The sequence below is a fragment of the Trichoplusia ni genome, chromosome 8 (genome assembly GCF_003590095.1).
Source record: "Trichoplusia ni isolate ovarian cell line Hi5 chromosome 8, tn1, whole genome shotgun sequence".
Classification (NCBI taxonomy): domain Eukaryota; kingdom Metazoa; phylum Arthropoda; class Insecta; order Lepidoptera; family Noctuidae; genus Trichoplusia; species Trichoplusia ni.
The window spans coordinates 1,435,589-1,453,880 of record NC_039485.1 but is presented as its reverse complement, the minus strand read 5'-3'; the positions used below and the strand labels follow the sequence as shown (position 1 = coordinate 1,453,880).

The 18,292-nt window shown below is 33.1% G+C and overlaps 2 protein-coding genes across 3 annotated transcripts; one reads left to right on the top strand and one right to left on the bottom strand.

Annotated features, from left to right (window-relative positions):
- The first annotated feature begins 800 nt into the window (after nucleotides 1-800).
- On the top strand, nucleotides 801-4,033 carry LOC113497031 (carboxypeptidase inhibitor SmCI-like). Its single transcript, XM_026876467.1, has 4 exons — nucleotides 801-2,500; nucleotides 2,846-3,034; nucleotides 3,338-3,492; nucleotides 3,838-4,033. Exons 1-4 carry the CDS (start codon nucleotides 2,296-2,298, stop codon nucleotides 3,934-3,936), a joined length of 648 nt encoding a protein of 215 aa, XP_026732268.1. The 5' UTR covers nucleotides 801-2,295; the 3' UTR covers nucleotides 3,937-4,033.
- Nucleotides 4,034-4,806: 773 nt separating this feature from the next.
- On the bottom strand, nucleotides 4,807-17,982 carry LOC113497029 (transmembrane protein 135-like). Of its 2 annotated transcripts, XM_026876464.1 has the most exons (10): nucleotides 17,744-17,982; nucleotides 10,462-10,650; nucleotides 9,957-10,090; nucleotides 9,271-9,397; nucleotides 8,267-8,418; nucleotides 6,913-7,003; nucleotides 6,542-6,694; nucleotides 5,961-6,101; nucleotides 5,475-5,641; nucleotides 4,807-5,079 (listed from the first exon to the last, which is right to left on the bottom strand). In XM_026876464.1, exons 2-10 carry the CDS (start codon nucleotides 10,618-10,620, stop codon nucleotides 5,028-5,030), a joined length of 1,176 nt encoding a protein of 391 aa, XP_026732265.1. In that variant the 5' UTR covers nucleotides 10,621-10,650; nucleotides 17,744-17,982; the 3' UTR covers nucleotides 4,807-5,027. The 2 variants fall into 2 exon arrangements, with proteins under 2 accessions (XP_026732265.1, XP_026732266.1); XM_026876465.1 differs by lacking the exon at nucleotides 10,462-10,650 and having other exon boundaries at nucleotides 17,744-17,980.
- Nucleotides 17,983-18,292: the final 310 nt, after the last annotated feature.

Genomic DNA, 18,292 nt, shown 5'->3' with positions numbered 1-18,292 from the left:
ATCCCGCGATGCGCATTGATTCGTCTTTGTTATTTTTATGCTAATAAAGGATCCTGGTTTGTTTAGTTTTTTGTTCCACCTCGTTGGCTTAGAGGTTTTAATTCGAAGTAGATTTATTCGCATGATTTCTGATGGATTAGGTAAAATGCAGATTAATTTAATGAGCCAAACACCAATTTAAATGGGCTACTTTTACAAAATTCTAATTATGATGAACAGCCACTTTCTAAACGTGGTCAGTTGAGGTAAAATTAATGTTCAAAAATATAGAACTTATAAAATAAAATTGTCAATTTATTAATGAACTTTATCAACGCCAGAACCGAAATGAAAAGAGCAACTCCACAAAGCAAACAATCGCAAGACGCAGAATTCCCTCAACACTACAGCGCAAATCGTTCGCTTGTATACCTAAGAATCCCGTTTTTCCCGTGATTGAGGAGTCCCGGATTGAGGCGGGATTGAGCCGGGATTTACCGCGGGAATCAAGTCGGCAAGAAAATGTTTTCGTTCTGCATACTGCAGTAAGTTTCCAGGTATTCCGTGGGATCCGGATTTACAATTGACAGAATTGAAATTGTTTATTATTATCCCCTTTTGTGTGTCGTCTTTGTTATTTTTGTACCGGCTTTGGTTATTCTTCTTGGAATATGTCGCTTGTTATTGCATGTATGTTTGTTCAATATTGTGCAATTCATTAGTTTCTTTTTTTAATAATCACGTTACCCTTTAATGAAGTGAGTTTTCCTGGAATAAACATGTTTTGTTATGCTCAAAAATATTAAAATCTATGGGCTTTGTTATTTTATATGAAATCAAATTTCATATTCTTAATTAAATTTTTACGTACTCGTAGCAAAGGTTTACTTGAAGACGTAGACAAAGAAAATGCACAAATTCGGTCTTTCGAGTTCAATAGCACCAATACATCCACAACACTACTGAAATAGTTGCATATCCTCGTTTTCACGTTAATAAAAAGGTAACGAAGAATTCCACTGAAGCACTTGAACCTACGCAGATAAAAAAGCAAGGGATTACACACATACATAAAGTTCCCAGTATTTGATAGCGATCGGATGAAAAGAGTTCCTATGTTACTATGAACATCAATTTGCTTTTGGCAAGCAGGTACCAGAGGCTTTGCAAAGCGAGCAAATACTATAAATCCGGGGCTTAGATAAAAGTAACCCTACTGTATCCCAGTATAGCAGTTCGACCAATATTAGATGCTTATCGTTTTGTCATTGAGATTTGGACATTGTGAACCATGACTATTAGCTTAGATCTGTTGTGATCTGATAAGTTTATTAAGACTATTGTTGTGTGATGCGGTCAGGTGATGTGGTGAGGATCATTTTGAGCTGGTTGGTCGATGGCTTATGTGATGACGTAGTTTCATGTAGGCCAATAGGGTATTTGACTTAATCTAATAATAAAAATCTGTTTCAGACAGATTTCCAAAACATGTTTTGTAGTCTATCTAACGGACTAAGCATAGTTTTTTGACAAATAGGTAATATCTACCCTATTCATCCGTCATCTTCACAAAGAAATGTGCAAAATTATGTAGTTGTTTTTATAACTAGTTACGTCAGCTTGCGAATCCTTGCAAGTTTAAACAACTCTACAATTTAACATTCAAAACCTCTGCGTCTCAAGGAACTCGGCTTATCTCTATACCAGCGAGAGGCAAGCAACCAAAGCTGCATACAAATAAAAGAGCAAACTTCAGATAAACGTAGGCGTAACACGAAATTTAAAGATGCACTAACATTGTGACATTAACATGTACCCACACCAAACTAGAACTTCACGGCGTGGAAGCCACAATTAGCAATGCAAATTCACCAAGTGTGAAAGCTGTTCTGAATTTCATACCGCGAATACATATGGTAATTGGGTTTGAATACAAGAAAAACGCTATAGTATAGGGTCTGGCGCTCGTTAAGATCCTGAATGCAAGATGTTTCCATTCTGTCTCATTTGCTTAAAGTTTTAGACTTCGTTAGTATTTTGCGCCAGTTCATATTGTAGAGTTGCTGATAAGTTGCGGTGCTAAGCAGTAAAGTGTGCCTTTGAGAAAATAATTACATTGTAGTAAGATAACAAGTTGTTAAAAACAATTTAAGCAGAAAAGCATGCCTTTCTAAGTTTCTATCAAAACAATTGAACAGAATTTTCGAGAATTTAATTTTACAACGTTCAATTTCAAAAGGAAACTCGTCAAATCGTAAAAATAACATAAAATAAATTTCAATGTACACAATATATTTCAATAAAAATACACAATAAATGGATTTTTACTGTACGATATTTATTACTATTGGAGTCCGGTATTCGCAAATGTGTTGCGTCTGTAAAAAAATGTTATTTGAATTTGCGTGGTGGACATTCTGGTTCTATATATTTTGTCATGTGCAGAGAGCGCATACAGTACGGATTTTTTCCAACATGCTTCCTACTCAAGTGCCTAAAATGACGCAATTTGAGGCCCTAGGTACGGCTCAAGTTATAGAGATAATAATACGTTAGAGACGAATAGATACTAATAATACGTTTTGAAATTTATAACCGATCGCTACTTTTTGCCGTTATGAAAGTGTGACATAGTTTATTAAAACCTTATTTTTTTGCAATATAATGAAAGAAATCAAGCCACAGAGAGGACTCGATCTTGCGACTCATGGCTAAATGCACCAACTAAAGAACCGAGGTCTCTGACCAAGAGTTTGAATTTGTTCATTGTATTGTGAAACCACTTGCGGCAGAAATGAGCGACATCTGCTGGCTTACATTTACATTAATAAATATAACGTTACTAATTGTCATTACTGTATTACAGTGAGATACAAAACGTGTTTGCTAGTACCACAATTAGGTCCATGTCGAAGTAAAATTTCTATGTATTACTTCGATCCGGATTCAAAAAATTGCTCAACATTCACTTGGGGTGGTTGCCAAGGAAACGGGAATAGATTTGATACACATGAGGACTGCATGGGATTTTGTTTGAGCAAGAGAACGGATAACAGTAAGTAATGTTAATGTAACATTCAACATAGCCGGTCTAGAATAAGAAAAAGAAGTCTTCTTTAGCTGGAAGAAGAGAAAAATATTCCTACAAATAATTATTTTCACTCTCGTGAGGCGGATTCATAATCATTTTACTAACAATAGTTAACTCAAGCGAATGTCAAGAGTCAAACCTAATTCATGAGCTGACGAGTCAGCAAATACAAAAATCATTTAGGGGTTGCTAAATAAATAATTTTTCAAGTCCATCAAAAAAACCGAAAATAACATTAAAAAATCCTCATAACCTTGTTTATTCTAGAACACTTCCCAAGATTTTGCAGTCTCACTTTCGACTACGGGTTCTGTTTTGGAGCAGTCCAGAGGTATTATTATGACCACGCTTGGAAGGTTTGCAAGACCACCATCTACTCCGGCTGTGGTGGCAATCAAAATAACTTCTACAATTTGGAACAGGTGAGTAAAATTTGAACAGGTGAACAAAATTGGAAATGATTTCATTCTACTTTTAATTTCCAGAGAAACTCAGAATTATCCTCCTAGCCTTTTCCATCCTGTTTTGGTCGGCTTCCAGTCAAACCAGATTCAGCTAAGTAACAGTGTTTTATAAGAAGCAACTGCCTAACTGACCTCCTAAACCCAGTTACCTGGGAAATAGTATACCCCTTAGTTAAACTGGTTGTCAGACTTTCTAGATCAGACTACATGTAACCACTGTCAAAGATGTATGAATGACAGCCACCCACATTTTAACAAAACAGCATTTAAAAAAATATATTTATTTACTCTTTATTATTATAGTGTGAGTCAGTTTGTCGCTTCGGTAGAGGTGCGATTACAACAAAAAGACCTGTGTCTGGAGGCACCAGGAAAGTTCTCATCATCAATCCCAATCAGTAACGTAATATAAGATTAAAAACGAAGGAGGTTCAGTATGAGGGGCCATCATCACCTCATAGAGGAAAACCGTTGCAGTTGTGTGTGAAGAACAGAGACAGCGCTCTATGATGAGAAGTGTCATGTCTCGCTCCCACAGTCAAGTTTTACTCTTCGGGATTCTGGTAGAAACCCAGCACTGATAGTTACAGCAGGACCTTTGGTACTCTCGTTTCTGCAAAAATCACGATGGTACAATATTTTACAGCTGCCCCTCTTTTCATCCCAGCAATAGCCTTCTTTAATAGTTTTAAAGTACGGAGCATAATGTAAGAATTATGCTTATAAGATGTTAAATAAATATACGTATGTGGTAAATTGACTTTAAATTAAAGCGCAGTAGTCACTTACAATTCGTCGATGTAGTGTTATGAGATTGGTGAAGTTCATTTAAATAAAAAAATCTAAATTTTAAATAGTATCGATGCCCAATGTCAGCCAATACATTTATTATTAACAGTCAGAAGAAGTATATTAAAAGAATTCACAACAATCATTAATTAGTCAATAAACAGAAAATACACATTTCATATTGCAAACTTAGAACTTTACAATATATTTAGGTATATAGTTTTAAGTAGAAATATTAAAAAAAAAAACAAAATAATTTAATTTTGTAAAGTTTTACAAAACGAGGTAGCAATATAATTGTATATTACATAACTACACTTCTCTCTTGCTTCGAGTATATTCATTCTGTTCATTTTATTCATATTTTTACGCCTTTGTTTAAATTGTGCATTATTAAAAAAAGTCTTAAGACTAAGTACCAAATATTCAAGCAGTACTTTTGTGACAATTTCTGAACTTCATTTGAAAGAATGAAGCCTTATGAGTTTTAATACTGTTTTTTTTTTATTATATATGTAAATATCAGTTTCTTCCCGGTCCACTGGTATAAATTACAATCATATCACTTCTTAGGAATATTGAAGCCTTCTATATTAATATATCTTCTGGTGATTCATTGTGTCCATAATCTTAAAATCTCTCCCGCATTACCTACTTATATTAAAATAAAATAAATTTGTCTAAACCCGATTAATTTTAAGGTATCACATTGCGTTCTTCGTGACTTCTGAAAAGCTTTTAAAAACCATCTCGGACCTGAAAACAAAAGATAATACACCTATTATATTTTTTTCTCATATACACAAGTAGAGTAGGTACAACAGAACAGTACAATAATTCGATATTCAAAGAAAACTTTGAGAAAAATATTGTAAGTGAAATATATCATACTTTTTTGACTTTATAAAACCACGAAAAATATTAAGATAATAACCCTCCTGGCAGTCGGATAAAAAGTATCATGAATTGAATGGAACAGGAATGGAAGTATGGGTAATAAGTCACAGTCGGTAAATGTTTACTGGTAAGTGACGTCATTAAGAAGTAAAGGAATTTATTGTATTTGAGTCCTTTCAAGACTGGTGCGACAAAACATGATTACATAATATCTTGTAATCCAATTGTTTGAATAAAATTTGAGAACATCTTACGTTCCGTTACTGCAGGATTTCATAAGGTTCAACACATAGTTAGGACACGCCCCCGGGTCCAAAACCCTTGCGTTGAACAGGGTTCCTTGGCAGAAACAGTACATCAACTCCGGTAAAGGTATATCAGATGGCAAGATTTTCTTCTCGTACAATATTGTTGAAAACAACTGGAAATGAAGAAAATAATGTTATCTTGCATTATTGGAATTTTTGCGGATGTAATTTCCAGAAAATAGTAAAAGGAAAATACTCAATTATGAGGGACTATTTCAACGTAAGTTTTACGTTCTCAAGTCCACTACTTATTATTTAGAGAAACTCTATCATGAGCTATAAAGTAGCAAAGGCTTTTTTATATCGTTTAAGACGCTACAATAACTAAAAGTATAAAAAATTGTTTTTTGAGTCAAATTTCTCCGTAGAAAAGATGATTCTGTAAGAAAACTATATCAATGACGTTCTTACTATTTTTATAAATAAACTTACTTTAAAAGCTGCAGTCAATGATGCTATTGACAGCCCTAAACTCGGGCTGAAGACGGAAGCTAATCCAGCGGCATATCCAGCAGGCAAAGCATACTTTGCTGAGTCGAAACCCTTCTTACGGCACAAGTAGCATATCACAGCCTGCAATGTAAAGCCAAATACGTTAAAGTGTCACTTTTCAAAATGTGTAAGAGAGTTTCAAGAGAAGCATGCTCTTGGTAGAAGATCTGCACTTCAGAATAGAACTCGAAATATTTTTTTTTATGTTTATCTCCAAATGTTAATATGTATTACATAATTACGTCAATTTACACTATACGTTATCGCAAAATATCAAACAGGACCCATTGAAGTGAGTTAGCGTCGTTACAAATGGTCAAATATTAATTTGCCGTATGAGAGTATTTTGCCCAGCGGTGGGATGTATTGTGGTATTAAACTAATATATTCGCAATATTAGCAGATTCTGTACTTGTTTTATATAATTATGATAAATGGGGTTATAATTTTTTGACCCATCTTAATCCCATATTGATTTCATTGAATTTCAACTATTAAAATACAATCTAAATTAGTCGTACTCTGTAAATACCAATATAACTGCCGAAGAACATCGCTAGTTTAAAATGTTTCCCTCTTATTGATGATATCGCTTTGATCGGCGTTCGGATCTGAGGCAGTATATGCCTCGCGAGTGAAATGCCAGCGCCGATGCCAAAGTAAGTCGCGAAACTCTGAAAAAGAAAATAGAAAAAGGTTCATTTATATGGTATAAACCGTCATTTAATAATGTACCAGTCGTTTCTTATCGCTTGGTATTAGGGGAACCTAACACCTTCAGATGCAGAGACTATCTGCATCTGTCGGTGGTACAAATGGTTCTTATTGAGTACAAAATATGAATTCAGGACTTTTTACGAATTTAAGTTAAATATTTCCCCAGTTTCGTTACCTTAGCTACATGTCCTTGGCACGGACCCTCATGAGGACAAACGTTGCTGGATCCATCACATTTTCTTCTTACTTTTTCTGGAGTGAAGAACCTGAAACAAAAAATATTTTGAACAACTTCCACAATTTTTAAGTTAAAAGGACGTTATTAAATTTTACGTCTAAGGCAAATAGTTTAAATGTTATATAAACTAGTAAAAGAGATAGCTCAAGTTCAATAAAAATGGAAGAACCAACACGGCCAGTATCTAGCACTTCGATTTGAGAACAGTAAATAGGTGTGATGTTACTCTATTTTTTGACAATCGATGGAAATAACGAAACATACGATGTATACAGTTTTCTTAATTTTGAATATGTTAGTCGTATTGCTAATACGGCTTTTCAGACACCTAGTATTTTAACCTACTAGACAAGGAAAGTCATGGATGCAACAATTCAATATAGTCCATCAATGGACTTTGATTTTGACGCATACATCCAAATCCTAAAACGAATCTTGAAATATTTCATGATCTATACAGGCTGACATCAAAAATGTTTCAATTGAATAAACTAGAATATAAACTTTTAAAATAGAGTTCAATATATTTGAAATTTATTTGACAGAGTCACGGTATAACGCCATACAGGAAATAGGATGAATATATCATAGGAAAAAACAGAATGAAATTGTATATACATATATCTATGTCTACATATCCAATTGTCGTTGTTACATGCGATTCGCGTTATTTTTTGGGTAAACTATTTGCGAAGTTATCAAACAGTAAAGCGATTTTGTTGTTTCAAATCGTTTGATATTAAAATAACGAATTGTGATCGGAGCTATTGCAATCCACTGAGTTTTATTTCATGTTTGGACTTTTGGAGATGTTTTTCATAGAGTTTTTATCCGGAAGTTTAAAGCGTGTCAAAATTGAGTCAATTTTGAATCCATTTTCAGCCGTAACTATAATTGTATTAACATCGGCGTTTGGACTATTACTGTTTTGACTAGGATGCAATTTTAAAAGTTCATGTTTTTATCTCTTTAATGTAAATTGACATTAAATCGTTGTGGGCTGCGTTATTCCAAAGTTTTGGAATGTCAATCCTGACAGATGTGACTATCACTTTTTAGTTGAATACATTTAAGCGACTCGTTAGCATCATTGAAACTGACTAGAATACACATACAAGTGCTTTTCAGTTAATAACGTTAAGCTAATGATTATACTTCATCGAAGTGGGACTAAGAATTTTCATGATCTCATTCTTCTTATTCTTCATTAAGCGTCAGCTATTCCAGCCTCTAAGGACAAGTCTCTAAACTAGTATTCACTATAAGAAAAAGACTATAAAATATATTTTACCAGAACAAAGGTGTCCTTTCTGCTTTGTCTCCTTCTAACCTCATGAGATAGAACAGTAAAGAACTACCTATCATGAACATGAGTGTCTGCCGTGTCTTTGTTATCTCCAGGTATCCAGCTCTCTGTAGAACTTTGAGGTAATACTCAATCACCTGCAAAATCAACCAACTATTTATAAATATTTATAATTAAAATCAATTATATTAGTATTCAAATATTAAAAATACGAAATCTCCCAAAATTCAACAGTCAATTTATCAGTGGAAAATCTAAATCTTTAAGCCAAAAACAAAATAAACAAAAGACAGATTTTCTACTGGACTAAATACTCTTTCCTGGTTTCAAATCAGTTTAGAGATGAAGGTACTGATGACATGACATGAAAGCAATAAAAGTAGGAATGAGACATGACAAACAAAAGAATGCATTTTATTTAAAATTTTGGGAGTACTTTGTTTCGAATATTCAGGAGGGGAACAAAGACTTGTCAACGGCGAACTATATGTCTGGACGAAATGGGTTGAACTTGTCGCCGATGTAAAACTTTATTATTATGTCACTGATGGACGTTGCTTTACATATTTCGTCAGCTTTTGTGCTTTATATGTTTCGTCAATGAAATTTGAGTATAAAGACGGAATGAGTGAGGTCGTAACTGTGATTGCAAATTTTGATTGCAGAAAGTAAACACTAAATGCAATAAAAAATAACAAATAAAAAAGAATGGAAATCGCCCAAGACTGAGATGTGATTGATACTCTCCCATAATTTTATCGTCAAAAGAAGGATAACACAAAAACATTTTGAGTATACATGTTTCTAGACATTTTGTTATTTTCACCCATTTTCACATCCATCTTTTGATTTAGCATCAATTACTATATCTCTGGCTTTAAAATTCCGCTAAAGATGATATGCTATGTACCCGGACCCCGGTGTTTAAATTAAAAATTATTTCGTGATTATTTCGTGTCACCTATTTCGTATAAAAATTAATAGCTTACCAAGTTACAGAACAAATTGATGACCAGCCCTCTTCTGCTAGGTGGCTCCAAGTATATGAACAAACCATTTAATGTAAATGGTAAAATCAAATACGTATAGTAAGTGAACTTGTCACCCAACAGTTTTCTGGAAAAAAAAATGCGATTTGGAAATGGTAAATTAGAGCCCTCGCTATTACAACTCAAGTCTTTGATAACCAGTGTCTTGGTCTTCCTACGTGTCTATAGACAAAGCTTACTGGCATTAGGGCTTAAAGATGCAATCATCAAATACTTGCATTACCTTGTATCCGAATGTTTATTCAACTGAACGTCATATAATATCCAAATGATTAAATTGATGTTTACAATTAGTCAGTTTATTCTTCGTCAAAACTTTGAATATCATTAGTACAGAAACCTTTATTTTTAGCTCGAAATTAGTTTGAGTATCATTATGAAATATCAAAATAACCTTGTACGTCTATATAGGTAAATGCAACGTCAAACCTTACTAAAGTTTAAAGCCAACAGTATACTTCTTCATACTTAATCAAAAGTAAACGAGGATTTAGAAAAAAAAAGATAGACATTTCAAAACCGTGGACGACCGACTAGTTTTTAAAATGATCACCATTCGTTTCAAACTCGATAAGTTACTGCACACAATAGTACAAAAATGACAATATTCACATCACATACCTTACCTAATTATACAACTCAGATTAGGTCCTGTGGCCGTCACCAACAGCCCAAGAAGTGTGGACCTGACGTAGTATTCACCCATTTTGAACCATTGCTCTTTTTTCATCATTTTCTTTCCCCTCATTAATATTTGTGCCTAAAAAGTATTTTACAATTACCTATGTATGACTTAAATCTAAGAAAAAATAACACTAAGAAGAGGAGCTGTGAAAGCAAGACAACGCACCCAATTTAAAGAGGTCTGTTTCTCTTCCACAACTATTACTTTACGACAAGAGATTTTTTATCGGAGTACTGAATTTTTTTTTAACTAAGCAAAGCTTATATTATGAGTATTAGACAACTGATGAACATACTTATATATTTAAAAATACGTAGATAAATGACACACATTTGTTCTGGGTAGGATTCGAACCTATTACTCCGGATTAGCCGTCATCACTACTAACTACTAAATGAACAGGCCAGTAGTTGTAAGTAATTAAACCAAATCAATTACATTCTTACCAAATATATAATAGAGTAGAATTTCGCGCTGCCTATTAAGGCAGATTTGTAAAGGAGAGGTAAGCCATTGATGCAGCTTTCGTTCCAAGGATGTATTAAAGCATTGCAAGGAACATCAGTGCACACAGCGTCGAAGATTGGCTTGCTTACTGCTCCCATTTTGTTCCTTCAGTTGTACCGCATTGATTCCTGTGAAGAAAAGTTTAAAAAATGTCAAGTATATGGTGACTTGCATTTTTATTTTCCATATAAATGTTTTCATAGGTATTAAGTTAGATTCTTAGGTTAACAGAATACTCTCTATAATTACTGAGGTTGACTAACAAAGACTTCTCTTAACTATGTTTTGGTTGGATTCCTTGTCAAGGTGATTTTTTCAACTTTCGATCGGCGCAAAAGTGATAGCATTTGCTGTCCCATAAATAAAGTACATATTTTAGGAATAACTACGCCACTTGACATCAGAGATGATGAAATGGTTATTATCTTTGCAAAATATAGTTGCAATTAACTTTTTACAACACGATGATACGAATCTTTGTCTTTTCATCGTGATAAGCATTTAAATTGTTACGTCGTATGACTCTATATATTTTGACGCCTTACGTAAACCACATGGCAATGTTATGTAAAAATAGTATTTTTTCTTTTAAGAATTAGAAACAAGTTTATGCTTTCTATTCCATCATAGTATTTACTTCCCCCCATAAAAAATAATACTATTTACATTAACCCAGGTACCATAGAACCTTTGAATAAAAATAGTGACAGTTTTCTCTGCACCAAACTCTACATAATTCTGGTTAAATTATTAAATCCTCATGAAAGTTTTAGTTAAAAAATTCAATTTGACCTAACCTAGTTTTTTTTACTTATTTCTGCAGGGTCGTAAGATACCCGATACAATTTCAAAAAACTGTCCACCGGGAGTTGTATCTGTGACCTTCGTTATACAGCGTTATGTGAAACTTAACCTTTAAATCTAGGGTCAAAAACTTTTCTTGTAGAAATTATAGTCAAAGAGTTAGAGTACCTACATGAACCTAAATAACGTGAAGAAAATTGTTTCAACTCTTCTGAAAAAGAGTAAAATAACAAAATTTTAAAGTAACTGTTGGGGTTATGTATTAGGAAACGATATAATTACTAAAAAACGAAGAGAAAAAAATTTGGTCTGGCATGAAAGGTACTTAAAGGAAGAGAAAGGAGGCCTTTGCCCAGAAGTGGGATCTAAAACAGGCAATATATAAAAAAAGGTAAATACACGTGAGGAGTCGTTTATAAATGTCTTTTAAAATTACGAATACCAAAATTTGCCAATTGTGAAAAATTAATTGAAAATAAAAAAAATAATAAAATGAAATGAAATTGTTTATTCTGTATAGGACATATTATTATGATATCGCTTTTCGTCAATGTGGTCCCAAATTGGCTTGCATTGGTTTTAAGTATTAATACCTATAAGTTTATTAAATCAGAAATCTTAAATATGTCAGTTACATAGGTACATACATACTCTAGCTTAGTAACATTTATACATGACCAATCAAGTTCAGTTAGATCATACCATAATAATTATTTCATGTTACAATGTAATGTTATCAGTGCAATACAAAGAGCTTGTTTATATACAAGGTGTTTCTTCGAAGTCCGTCGTTTATTAAATAGCACATCCTGTGCTTACACTATAAATCTCTCTTAACAAATTACGAAAATAAGTGCGTTTGCCTTAAAGTTTTGATCAGACATATTACATAGTAAACAATTTTTAATTGTTGTTGTAAAATTAAAATTTCAAACATTTTATTTTTAATTTTAGTATAGTATTGAAATTACATTACAATATACCTGTATTCCGATAACCTACGTTTTTGTAATCACCACACATAATAACCTTGCTCTAAAAAACAAATGCAACAGGAAATTAAGACATTACTGTTAGTGCAACGCTATGCTTTGCAATAGTGCAGTAACGCATGCGTACCAATCTTGTTTAAACAACATTTCAGTGTTCTTTACGAGAATTAATAAAATGGTTCATATGAAAAATTAAAAGTAAAAGAAAGTAAGGCTTAAAATAAAAAAATAATAATAATCTTATAAATAAATATTTTATAAAAAAAAAAATCTTAGTTTTACAAGATCGTAAAACTTTTTGGGCTAATTAAGTATTAATTATGTTTTTTTTCTCTTATCACGTGAATGTTGTACAGTGTGGTGTCAGAGTTTTATACCGCCATTAAAACAGTGACGATTTTTCGCATGCCCTTTGCAGAATTCATAGCCTTTACCAGTTTCTTCAAGATGCATTCTTTCACCGTTGTCAATAAGTGATAATATTAATTTTAAATGCGCTCAAAAGTTTGACAACACTTCATTTTTTATCTGCTTCGAATCAATCACTGCTTATTGCAGGAATAAAAAAATATAGTCTAATACAGTTAATACGAATATATTTATCATCAATGATTAAAACATTCCACACATTCTATTACATAACCCATCCACACTAACAAACGCTATAATATCTCAATCACTTTTAAAACAATAAGGCAATCTATTCACTGACTATTCTTGCTCATTTTTTTAATTGATTAATTTACGACGCGTGCGAAAGGAGGTTACGTCAAATGTATGTGTTATTTTATTTTGACATTTATTAGTATTATGTTAATGCTGACGTTACCTAATGACTAATGGCTAATGGTTCCCCAAGTTATGTTAAATGTAAATATTTTCTAGTGTCATATGTCACCGATTTGTAGACAAATTTATTTAACTGCAGGCGTTTTTGTGGTTTGGGTATGGGTGAGGTGTTGACATTTTTCATTGTCATATACATTTTATAACCTTTTAAACTTAGATGCTTCTGTACAAGTCGTGACCTTCAAAGTTTTGAGTTCAATGTACAAATAAATTATTTTAGAAATTTTGTTGTCATCCACACAATATCTAAAAATGAATATTTTGCTAACAATTACATGTTATTTATCAGTCTTTATTAAAGGAACGATTCAAATGGTGACGAGATGATGATGATCAAAACAAACCACAAGCGCTCTCCAAAATCGTCCATCAACAGGATTCCTTATTCCATACATCGTATTAATCGCCAGACTCAGACAAATAATCGTTAGCGTCGTCGTATTGTGTGTAGTCTTCCTTACATCCGATACTGTAGCGCCCACGTATCAATCAGTTGCAATTACCTTGATAGCGTGTAATGACATTTGCGTCGCACGTCTACATTTCTTAGTCCATTCATGTAGGTAGAATTGAAGCTAGAATTATACTGTCTATGTTTTCTGTTATTGCAGTTTACAGTTCTGCTTCTCGTAACGCGCAAGTTTGCGTTACGTTACGCTATTATGAAAAAAACACAATCGTTCTCAAAAATGTATTATCAAAATAATGCGTGTACTGTTCTTCAAGCAGGATTGCTGCTATTGTAGTAGTGAGACCCCGATATGCGTAATGAACTAGTAATATGTGATCGCAGTTGTCCGAATGACATCAACAGTTAATATAATATATGTTCAACATTTCCAAAGTACGTGTTTCTAAGGTGAATTAGTTGAAATCTCGTGTGACGTCACTTTTCAGTGCTCTTTTTACTGACAAGTGACGTTGTTAGCTCCACTTGAATATGTTTCAAAACCTGTGATTCGTTTTGATTTTGTATTTTTTTAATTATTTAATTCATTTTTAAAATTTTCCAAGATTTCTTGCATTCTGAGCAAATAAATTTTTCTTTTGTTTTTTCCTGTACCAATATAATGCAAATACCATTCAAAAAAGTTATGACTTCAAAGTATATACGGGCTGTGTAATTAAAGAACGGATGCCAATCGGCTTGTTACAAAACCTAACAATAGATGCAATCAATGCATCGGCATTAATTGTTTGGCACAAGTTGATACTCTTTCTTCAGTACACGCCGACAACATGAGACAATACACGTCGTCCGAGACGAGGAGTAGTAGTATATATATATACATTGTAGACGAGTTAAGTCTACAATGAGGTGACTCCAACGAGACTACACTAGTTAGTTTTTAAAATGATGGTCGATATCAAAATCCTTTATGAAAAGTGCTTCTTGGTAACCTGAGAAGCAATTTTATGTCATGGAAAAAAAAGACAGCAGATTTGTTCACTTTTCACAGCTTCCTAAGTGCTCTAGCTGATGGAGAACAAACTCTCCACATCACTACAGTGAAATATCAGGTGTCAGACTTAGATAACCTGGTACATAAAAGATTTAAGTGAACATAGTCAGTAAACCGGGAATTCTAAATGAATTTAGGTATATGAAATGCCAGCCCGCAGTGAACAAGCGTGGTGATCAACGCTCAAACCTTCCCTAAGTAGATACATGCATGTACTCACTAGCGAGACATGTACAAACTGGTTTGTTTTTCCTTAACTAAGGGTTAACATAAGAATTTTTCCTTCAGCCATGTCCGTGTTCTTTAATTATTCACAAAAAAATGTATTTCAAGTTTTACAGGACCTCAATTACAACGAAAAACTCAAAAGATGATTTTCTTAAAGTAGAACAGCGTAATAAAGAGATAAACAGACATTATGTCGTTATGCAATGTTAGCTTCACTTATCTAAGTCGTATTAGAACCTTAATACGAATTCACTAAGCCTCTAGATTACTCAGGCATTACGATCCCATGTCAGCCCTAATTACCTGCAATCTTAATTAGAACCTTAAACAGATCAGCAGATGGTTGAAATTGATGTGTGTTTACGTAGATAGATGGGTCATGGTCTCTTACGAATTCGTGACGGCACTTGCCAATATTTACATTGGGAAGAACAATGTTTCACGGGCGAATGCACATTGTGACATTTCACTAAACAACGAAAAAGGGAAAGTTTTTGTTTGACATATAAGCGGTGACATAATAAATTGTACCGATGTATGGATGTTTGTTGTTGTGAAATAAAAGAACACGACGCTTTTTGTCTTTATAAGGTTTCGTGTGTGATTATAAACAGAAGAGTTATATTATGAATACATTGAAAGATGTTTAGATAAATGATTTTTTTTGACATCTGCACACTATTCCTTAATTTACTTACAATAGTTATTTAAAATTAAAAATCACACACTCCACAATCAAGGACATCGTTATTCGGTTTGAGTGAGCAATAATTAAAGGACGCTTTTAATGTGATTCTTGCACAGAAAACCATAAATTAAATATACTAATCGGACTGGATAGGAAATCAGAATACCTGAGAGTATTTCAAGGGTGTTTTTTAATTACAGTCTTTCGAAAAACTCAGTCTGGATAAACGATAGAAAAAATCAGGAAAAAGTCGGAAAAAATTCATCCTTTTAATAACCATAACAACGAGAGAAACATTAACAAACGTTGATCAGCTGTTTTCACTCATGAATCATTTCAATGGACTCTCAGGCCAATTTCAATGTTATGAATAATTTCTTGAACTTCAAAACAGTACTTTGTTTTATAAACACGTAATTGTTGTATTATCTTCAAGTGTACCATAATGAGTCATACGTTTATTTTCGGTGTTAAAAAGATAGCTATATCGGGCCTTGGATTGAATTGTGACTCATATATTAATCATCGCTGTTTCACCCTATCTGATAAAGTATTCTACTTCCTAGCCCTTATTTAATTGACTGATAATAATCTACCTAATTTGAAATGAAATCATTTCTTCTGCTAGTAGGATGAATCATTACTACTATTACAAGTTACTATCACGTAACAGCGATGATTATCACTATTACATGTCTTTTTGAGAATGCTGGAGTTGACATTTTCTATCTGACTACCCTGAGAAGAAATGTCGAAACAAATTTAGGGGTCGCAGTCTCTTTTCAAGTCCAGACTCTTTTGACATGCGTTACACTGAATCGCTATGTACTGCGATATGCTGACCAAATGGAGGACATGTATCACGGCGGTTCAACTCTAGTCAGTAAGAGTCACACATTCCCCCTTCCCGAGGATATAGGTATTCGTGAGGATTCCCCGTCAAACCAAAAAAAGGTGATTAAGGGTCTTTAAAATATGATTTGACGTTCAAAAAGTGCAACTTTCGAAAATAACTTGAATAAATGGATGATGTTCCTGACATAGCTGAAGTCGCACTCACATGTAGTGTGTATTATATTGTTATTTATTTACACAACTTGGTAAGGTAAATGATAGACCAAACAAAAGAGGATGCACGTCATTTCCATATGTCGTACAAGGTGAATTACCTCAAGTAGGTTATAATCGTCATACATCAATCGATTATTTTTTCTTATCGACTAAATTACATTGTGCTCGATAAAATTAATCTTTCTTTATCTTATAAGAACCTATCCGTATCACCTGATATGAGATAGGATAATTAAGCAACTGTTATGTTTGTTTTGATTTTAATAGTAATAAATCATTTTTCATAGTTAAAATAACTATGAACAATGATTTCTTCACTTAGTTCATTTTTATTTGGGACAACAATATACGTATCAGTAAATTAATAATCAATCAAATAAGTTATTGTAAATTTTAGTTTTTTTTAACATGCTTTTTGGACTAAGTATTACGATTTTTACGGTTTTCATTATTTCTAGAAAATATGTCATTACAAAAACCAAGAGCTAGATCTAAGTCCAGTCCTCATTTACTTTTTGCCCTAATAAGATTGTTATTAAACAAATGCTCCAAGTCGAGGTCCGAACCCTCCAAGGAGTGACCTTAGTCAAACTGCTGAACTGGTTTGGTCCATTATCTGGCTGAAGGCATCTAAAGTCTCGTCAATAAGACCGGTGATGAGAAGTACAGAGAGCATACAACATCAATTTGTCTCATATTTCCCCATTAGAGTGACAAAGATAACGTTAGTCTTAAGGCGAGTTCGACTGAGTGACGTCTTCGATTGTCATTAAGATACGTTTATTATGCACTAATTGTCACTGTCAGTTGGAAACAGCTGATTGTTTATGATGTAGTACAGATTTATTGACCAACTAGGTAGTTTAAATGGTCTCAAAGGTTACTTGCAAGAATAACTAATTAACTGTTTAATTAAACAATTATAAGTAATAAAGTTGTGAGCCATAAAATCCATTGTTATGAGTTTAATTAGTTTATATGTATTTTTATTCGTATTAAAATATTACTCTATTTAAATTGTCTGCTTATTATATTACCTAAAAATGTTTCTGCAATTTTGTTTATGAAATTCAAAAAAATGTATCTTTTTTTTAATATAGAAAAAAAAATATTAAAAAAATCTTACCGGTCCCAAAAAAAAAATCCAAATTCATAAATTGTCCGTTTTCACTTTTGAGACACTTCACATTAAATCGAACATGGAACAATACATTTAAAATAAACAGTTTAATTTAAATGGAGAACGCCCTTTGATCACGTCCGACTATGCGCGCGAGTACGTGCACGCGCTTGGCTGTGTAACGAACTAAAGAGTGCAGACTGATGGCATAGAATAGTTGATAAACAGACGTGATATTGCTTTGAAACCATTGCCCTCATATATTGCTAGATAAACGTTTGTCTTATCATGTTGCTTGTAAAGAACTGTACTATATGCTATTCTGCATTGTGTTGCTAGTAGGGGATTTTGAGGCGGATCAGTAATGCAGTGGAAATATGAAAAATGTTTCTTATGTGATAGCTATACAGCCACAAAGCCCATCATAGTTATATTTTTTATAGGTTTGCGGAATTCCGTAATCTTTCAAGTCACATTCACCAAGACACCAAGACTTTTTATAGAAAATCATTAACATTTTGCTATTTGATACTTGTTTTGCTAATTTACGCTGTT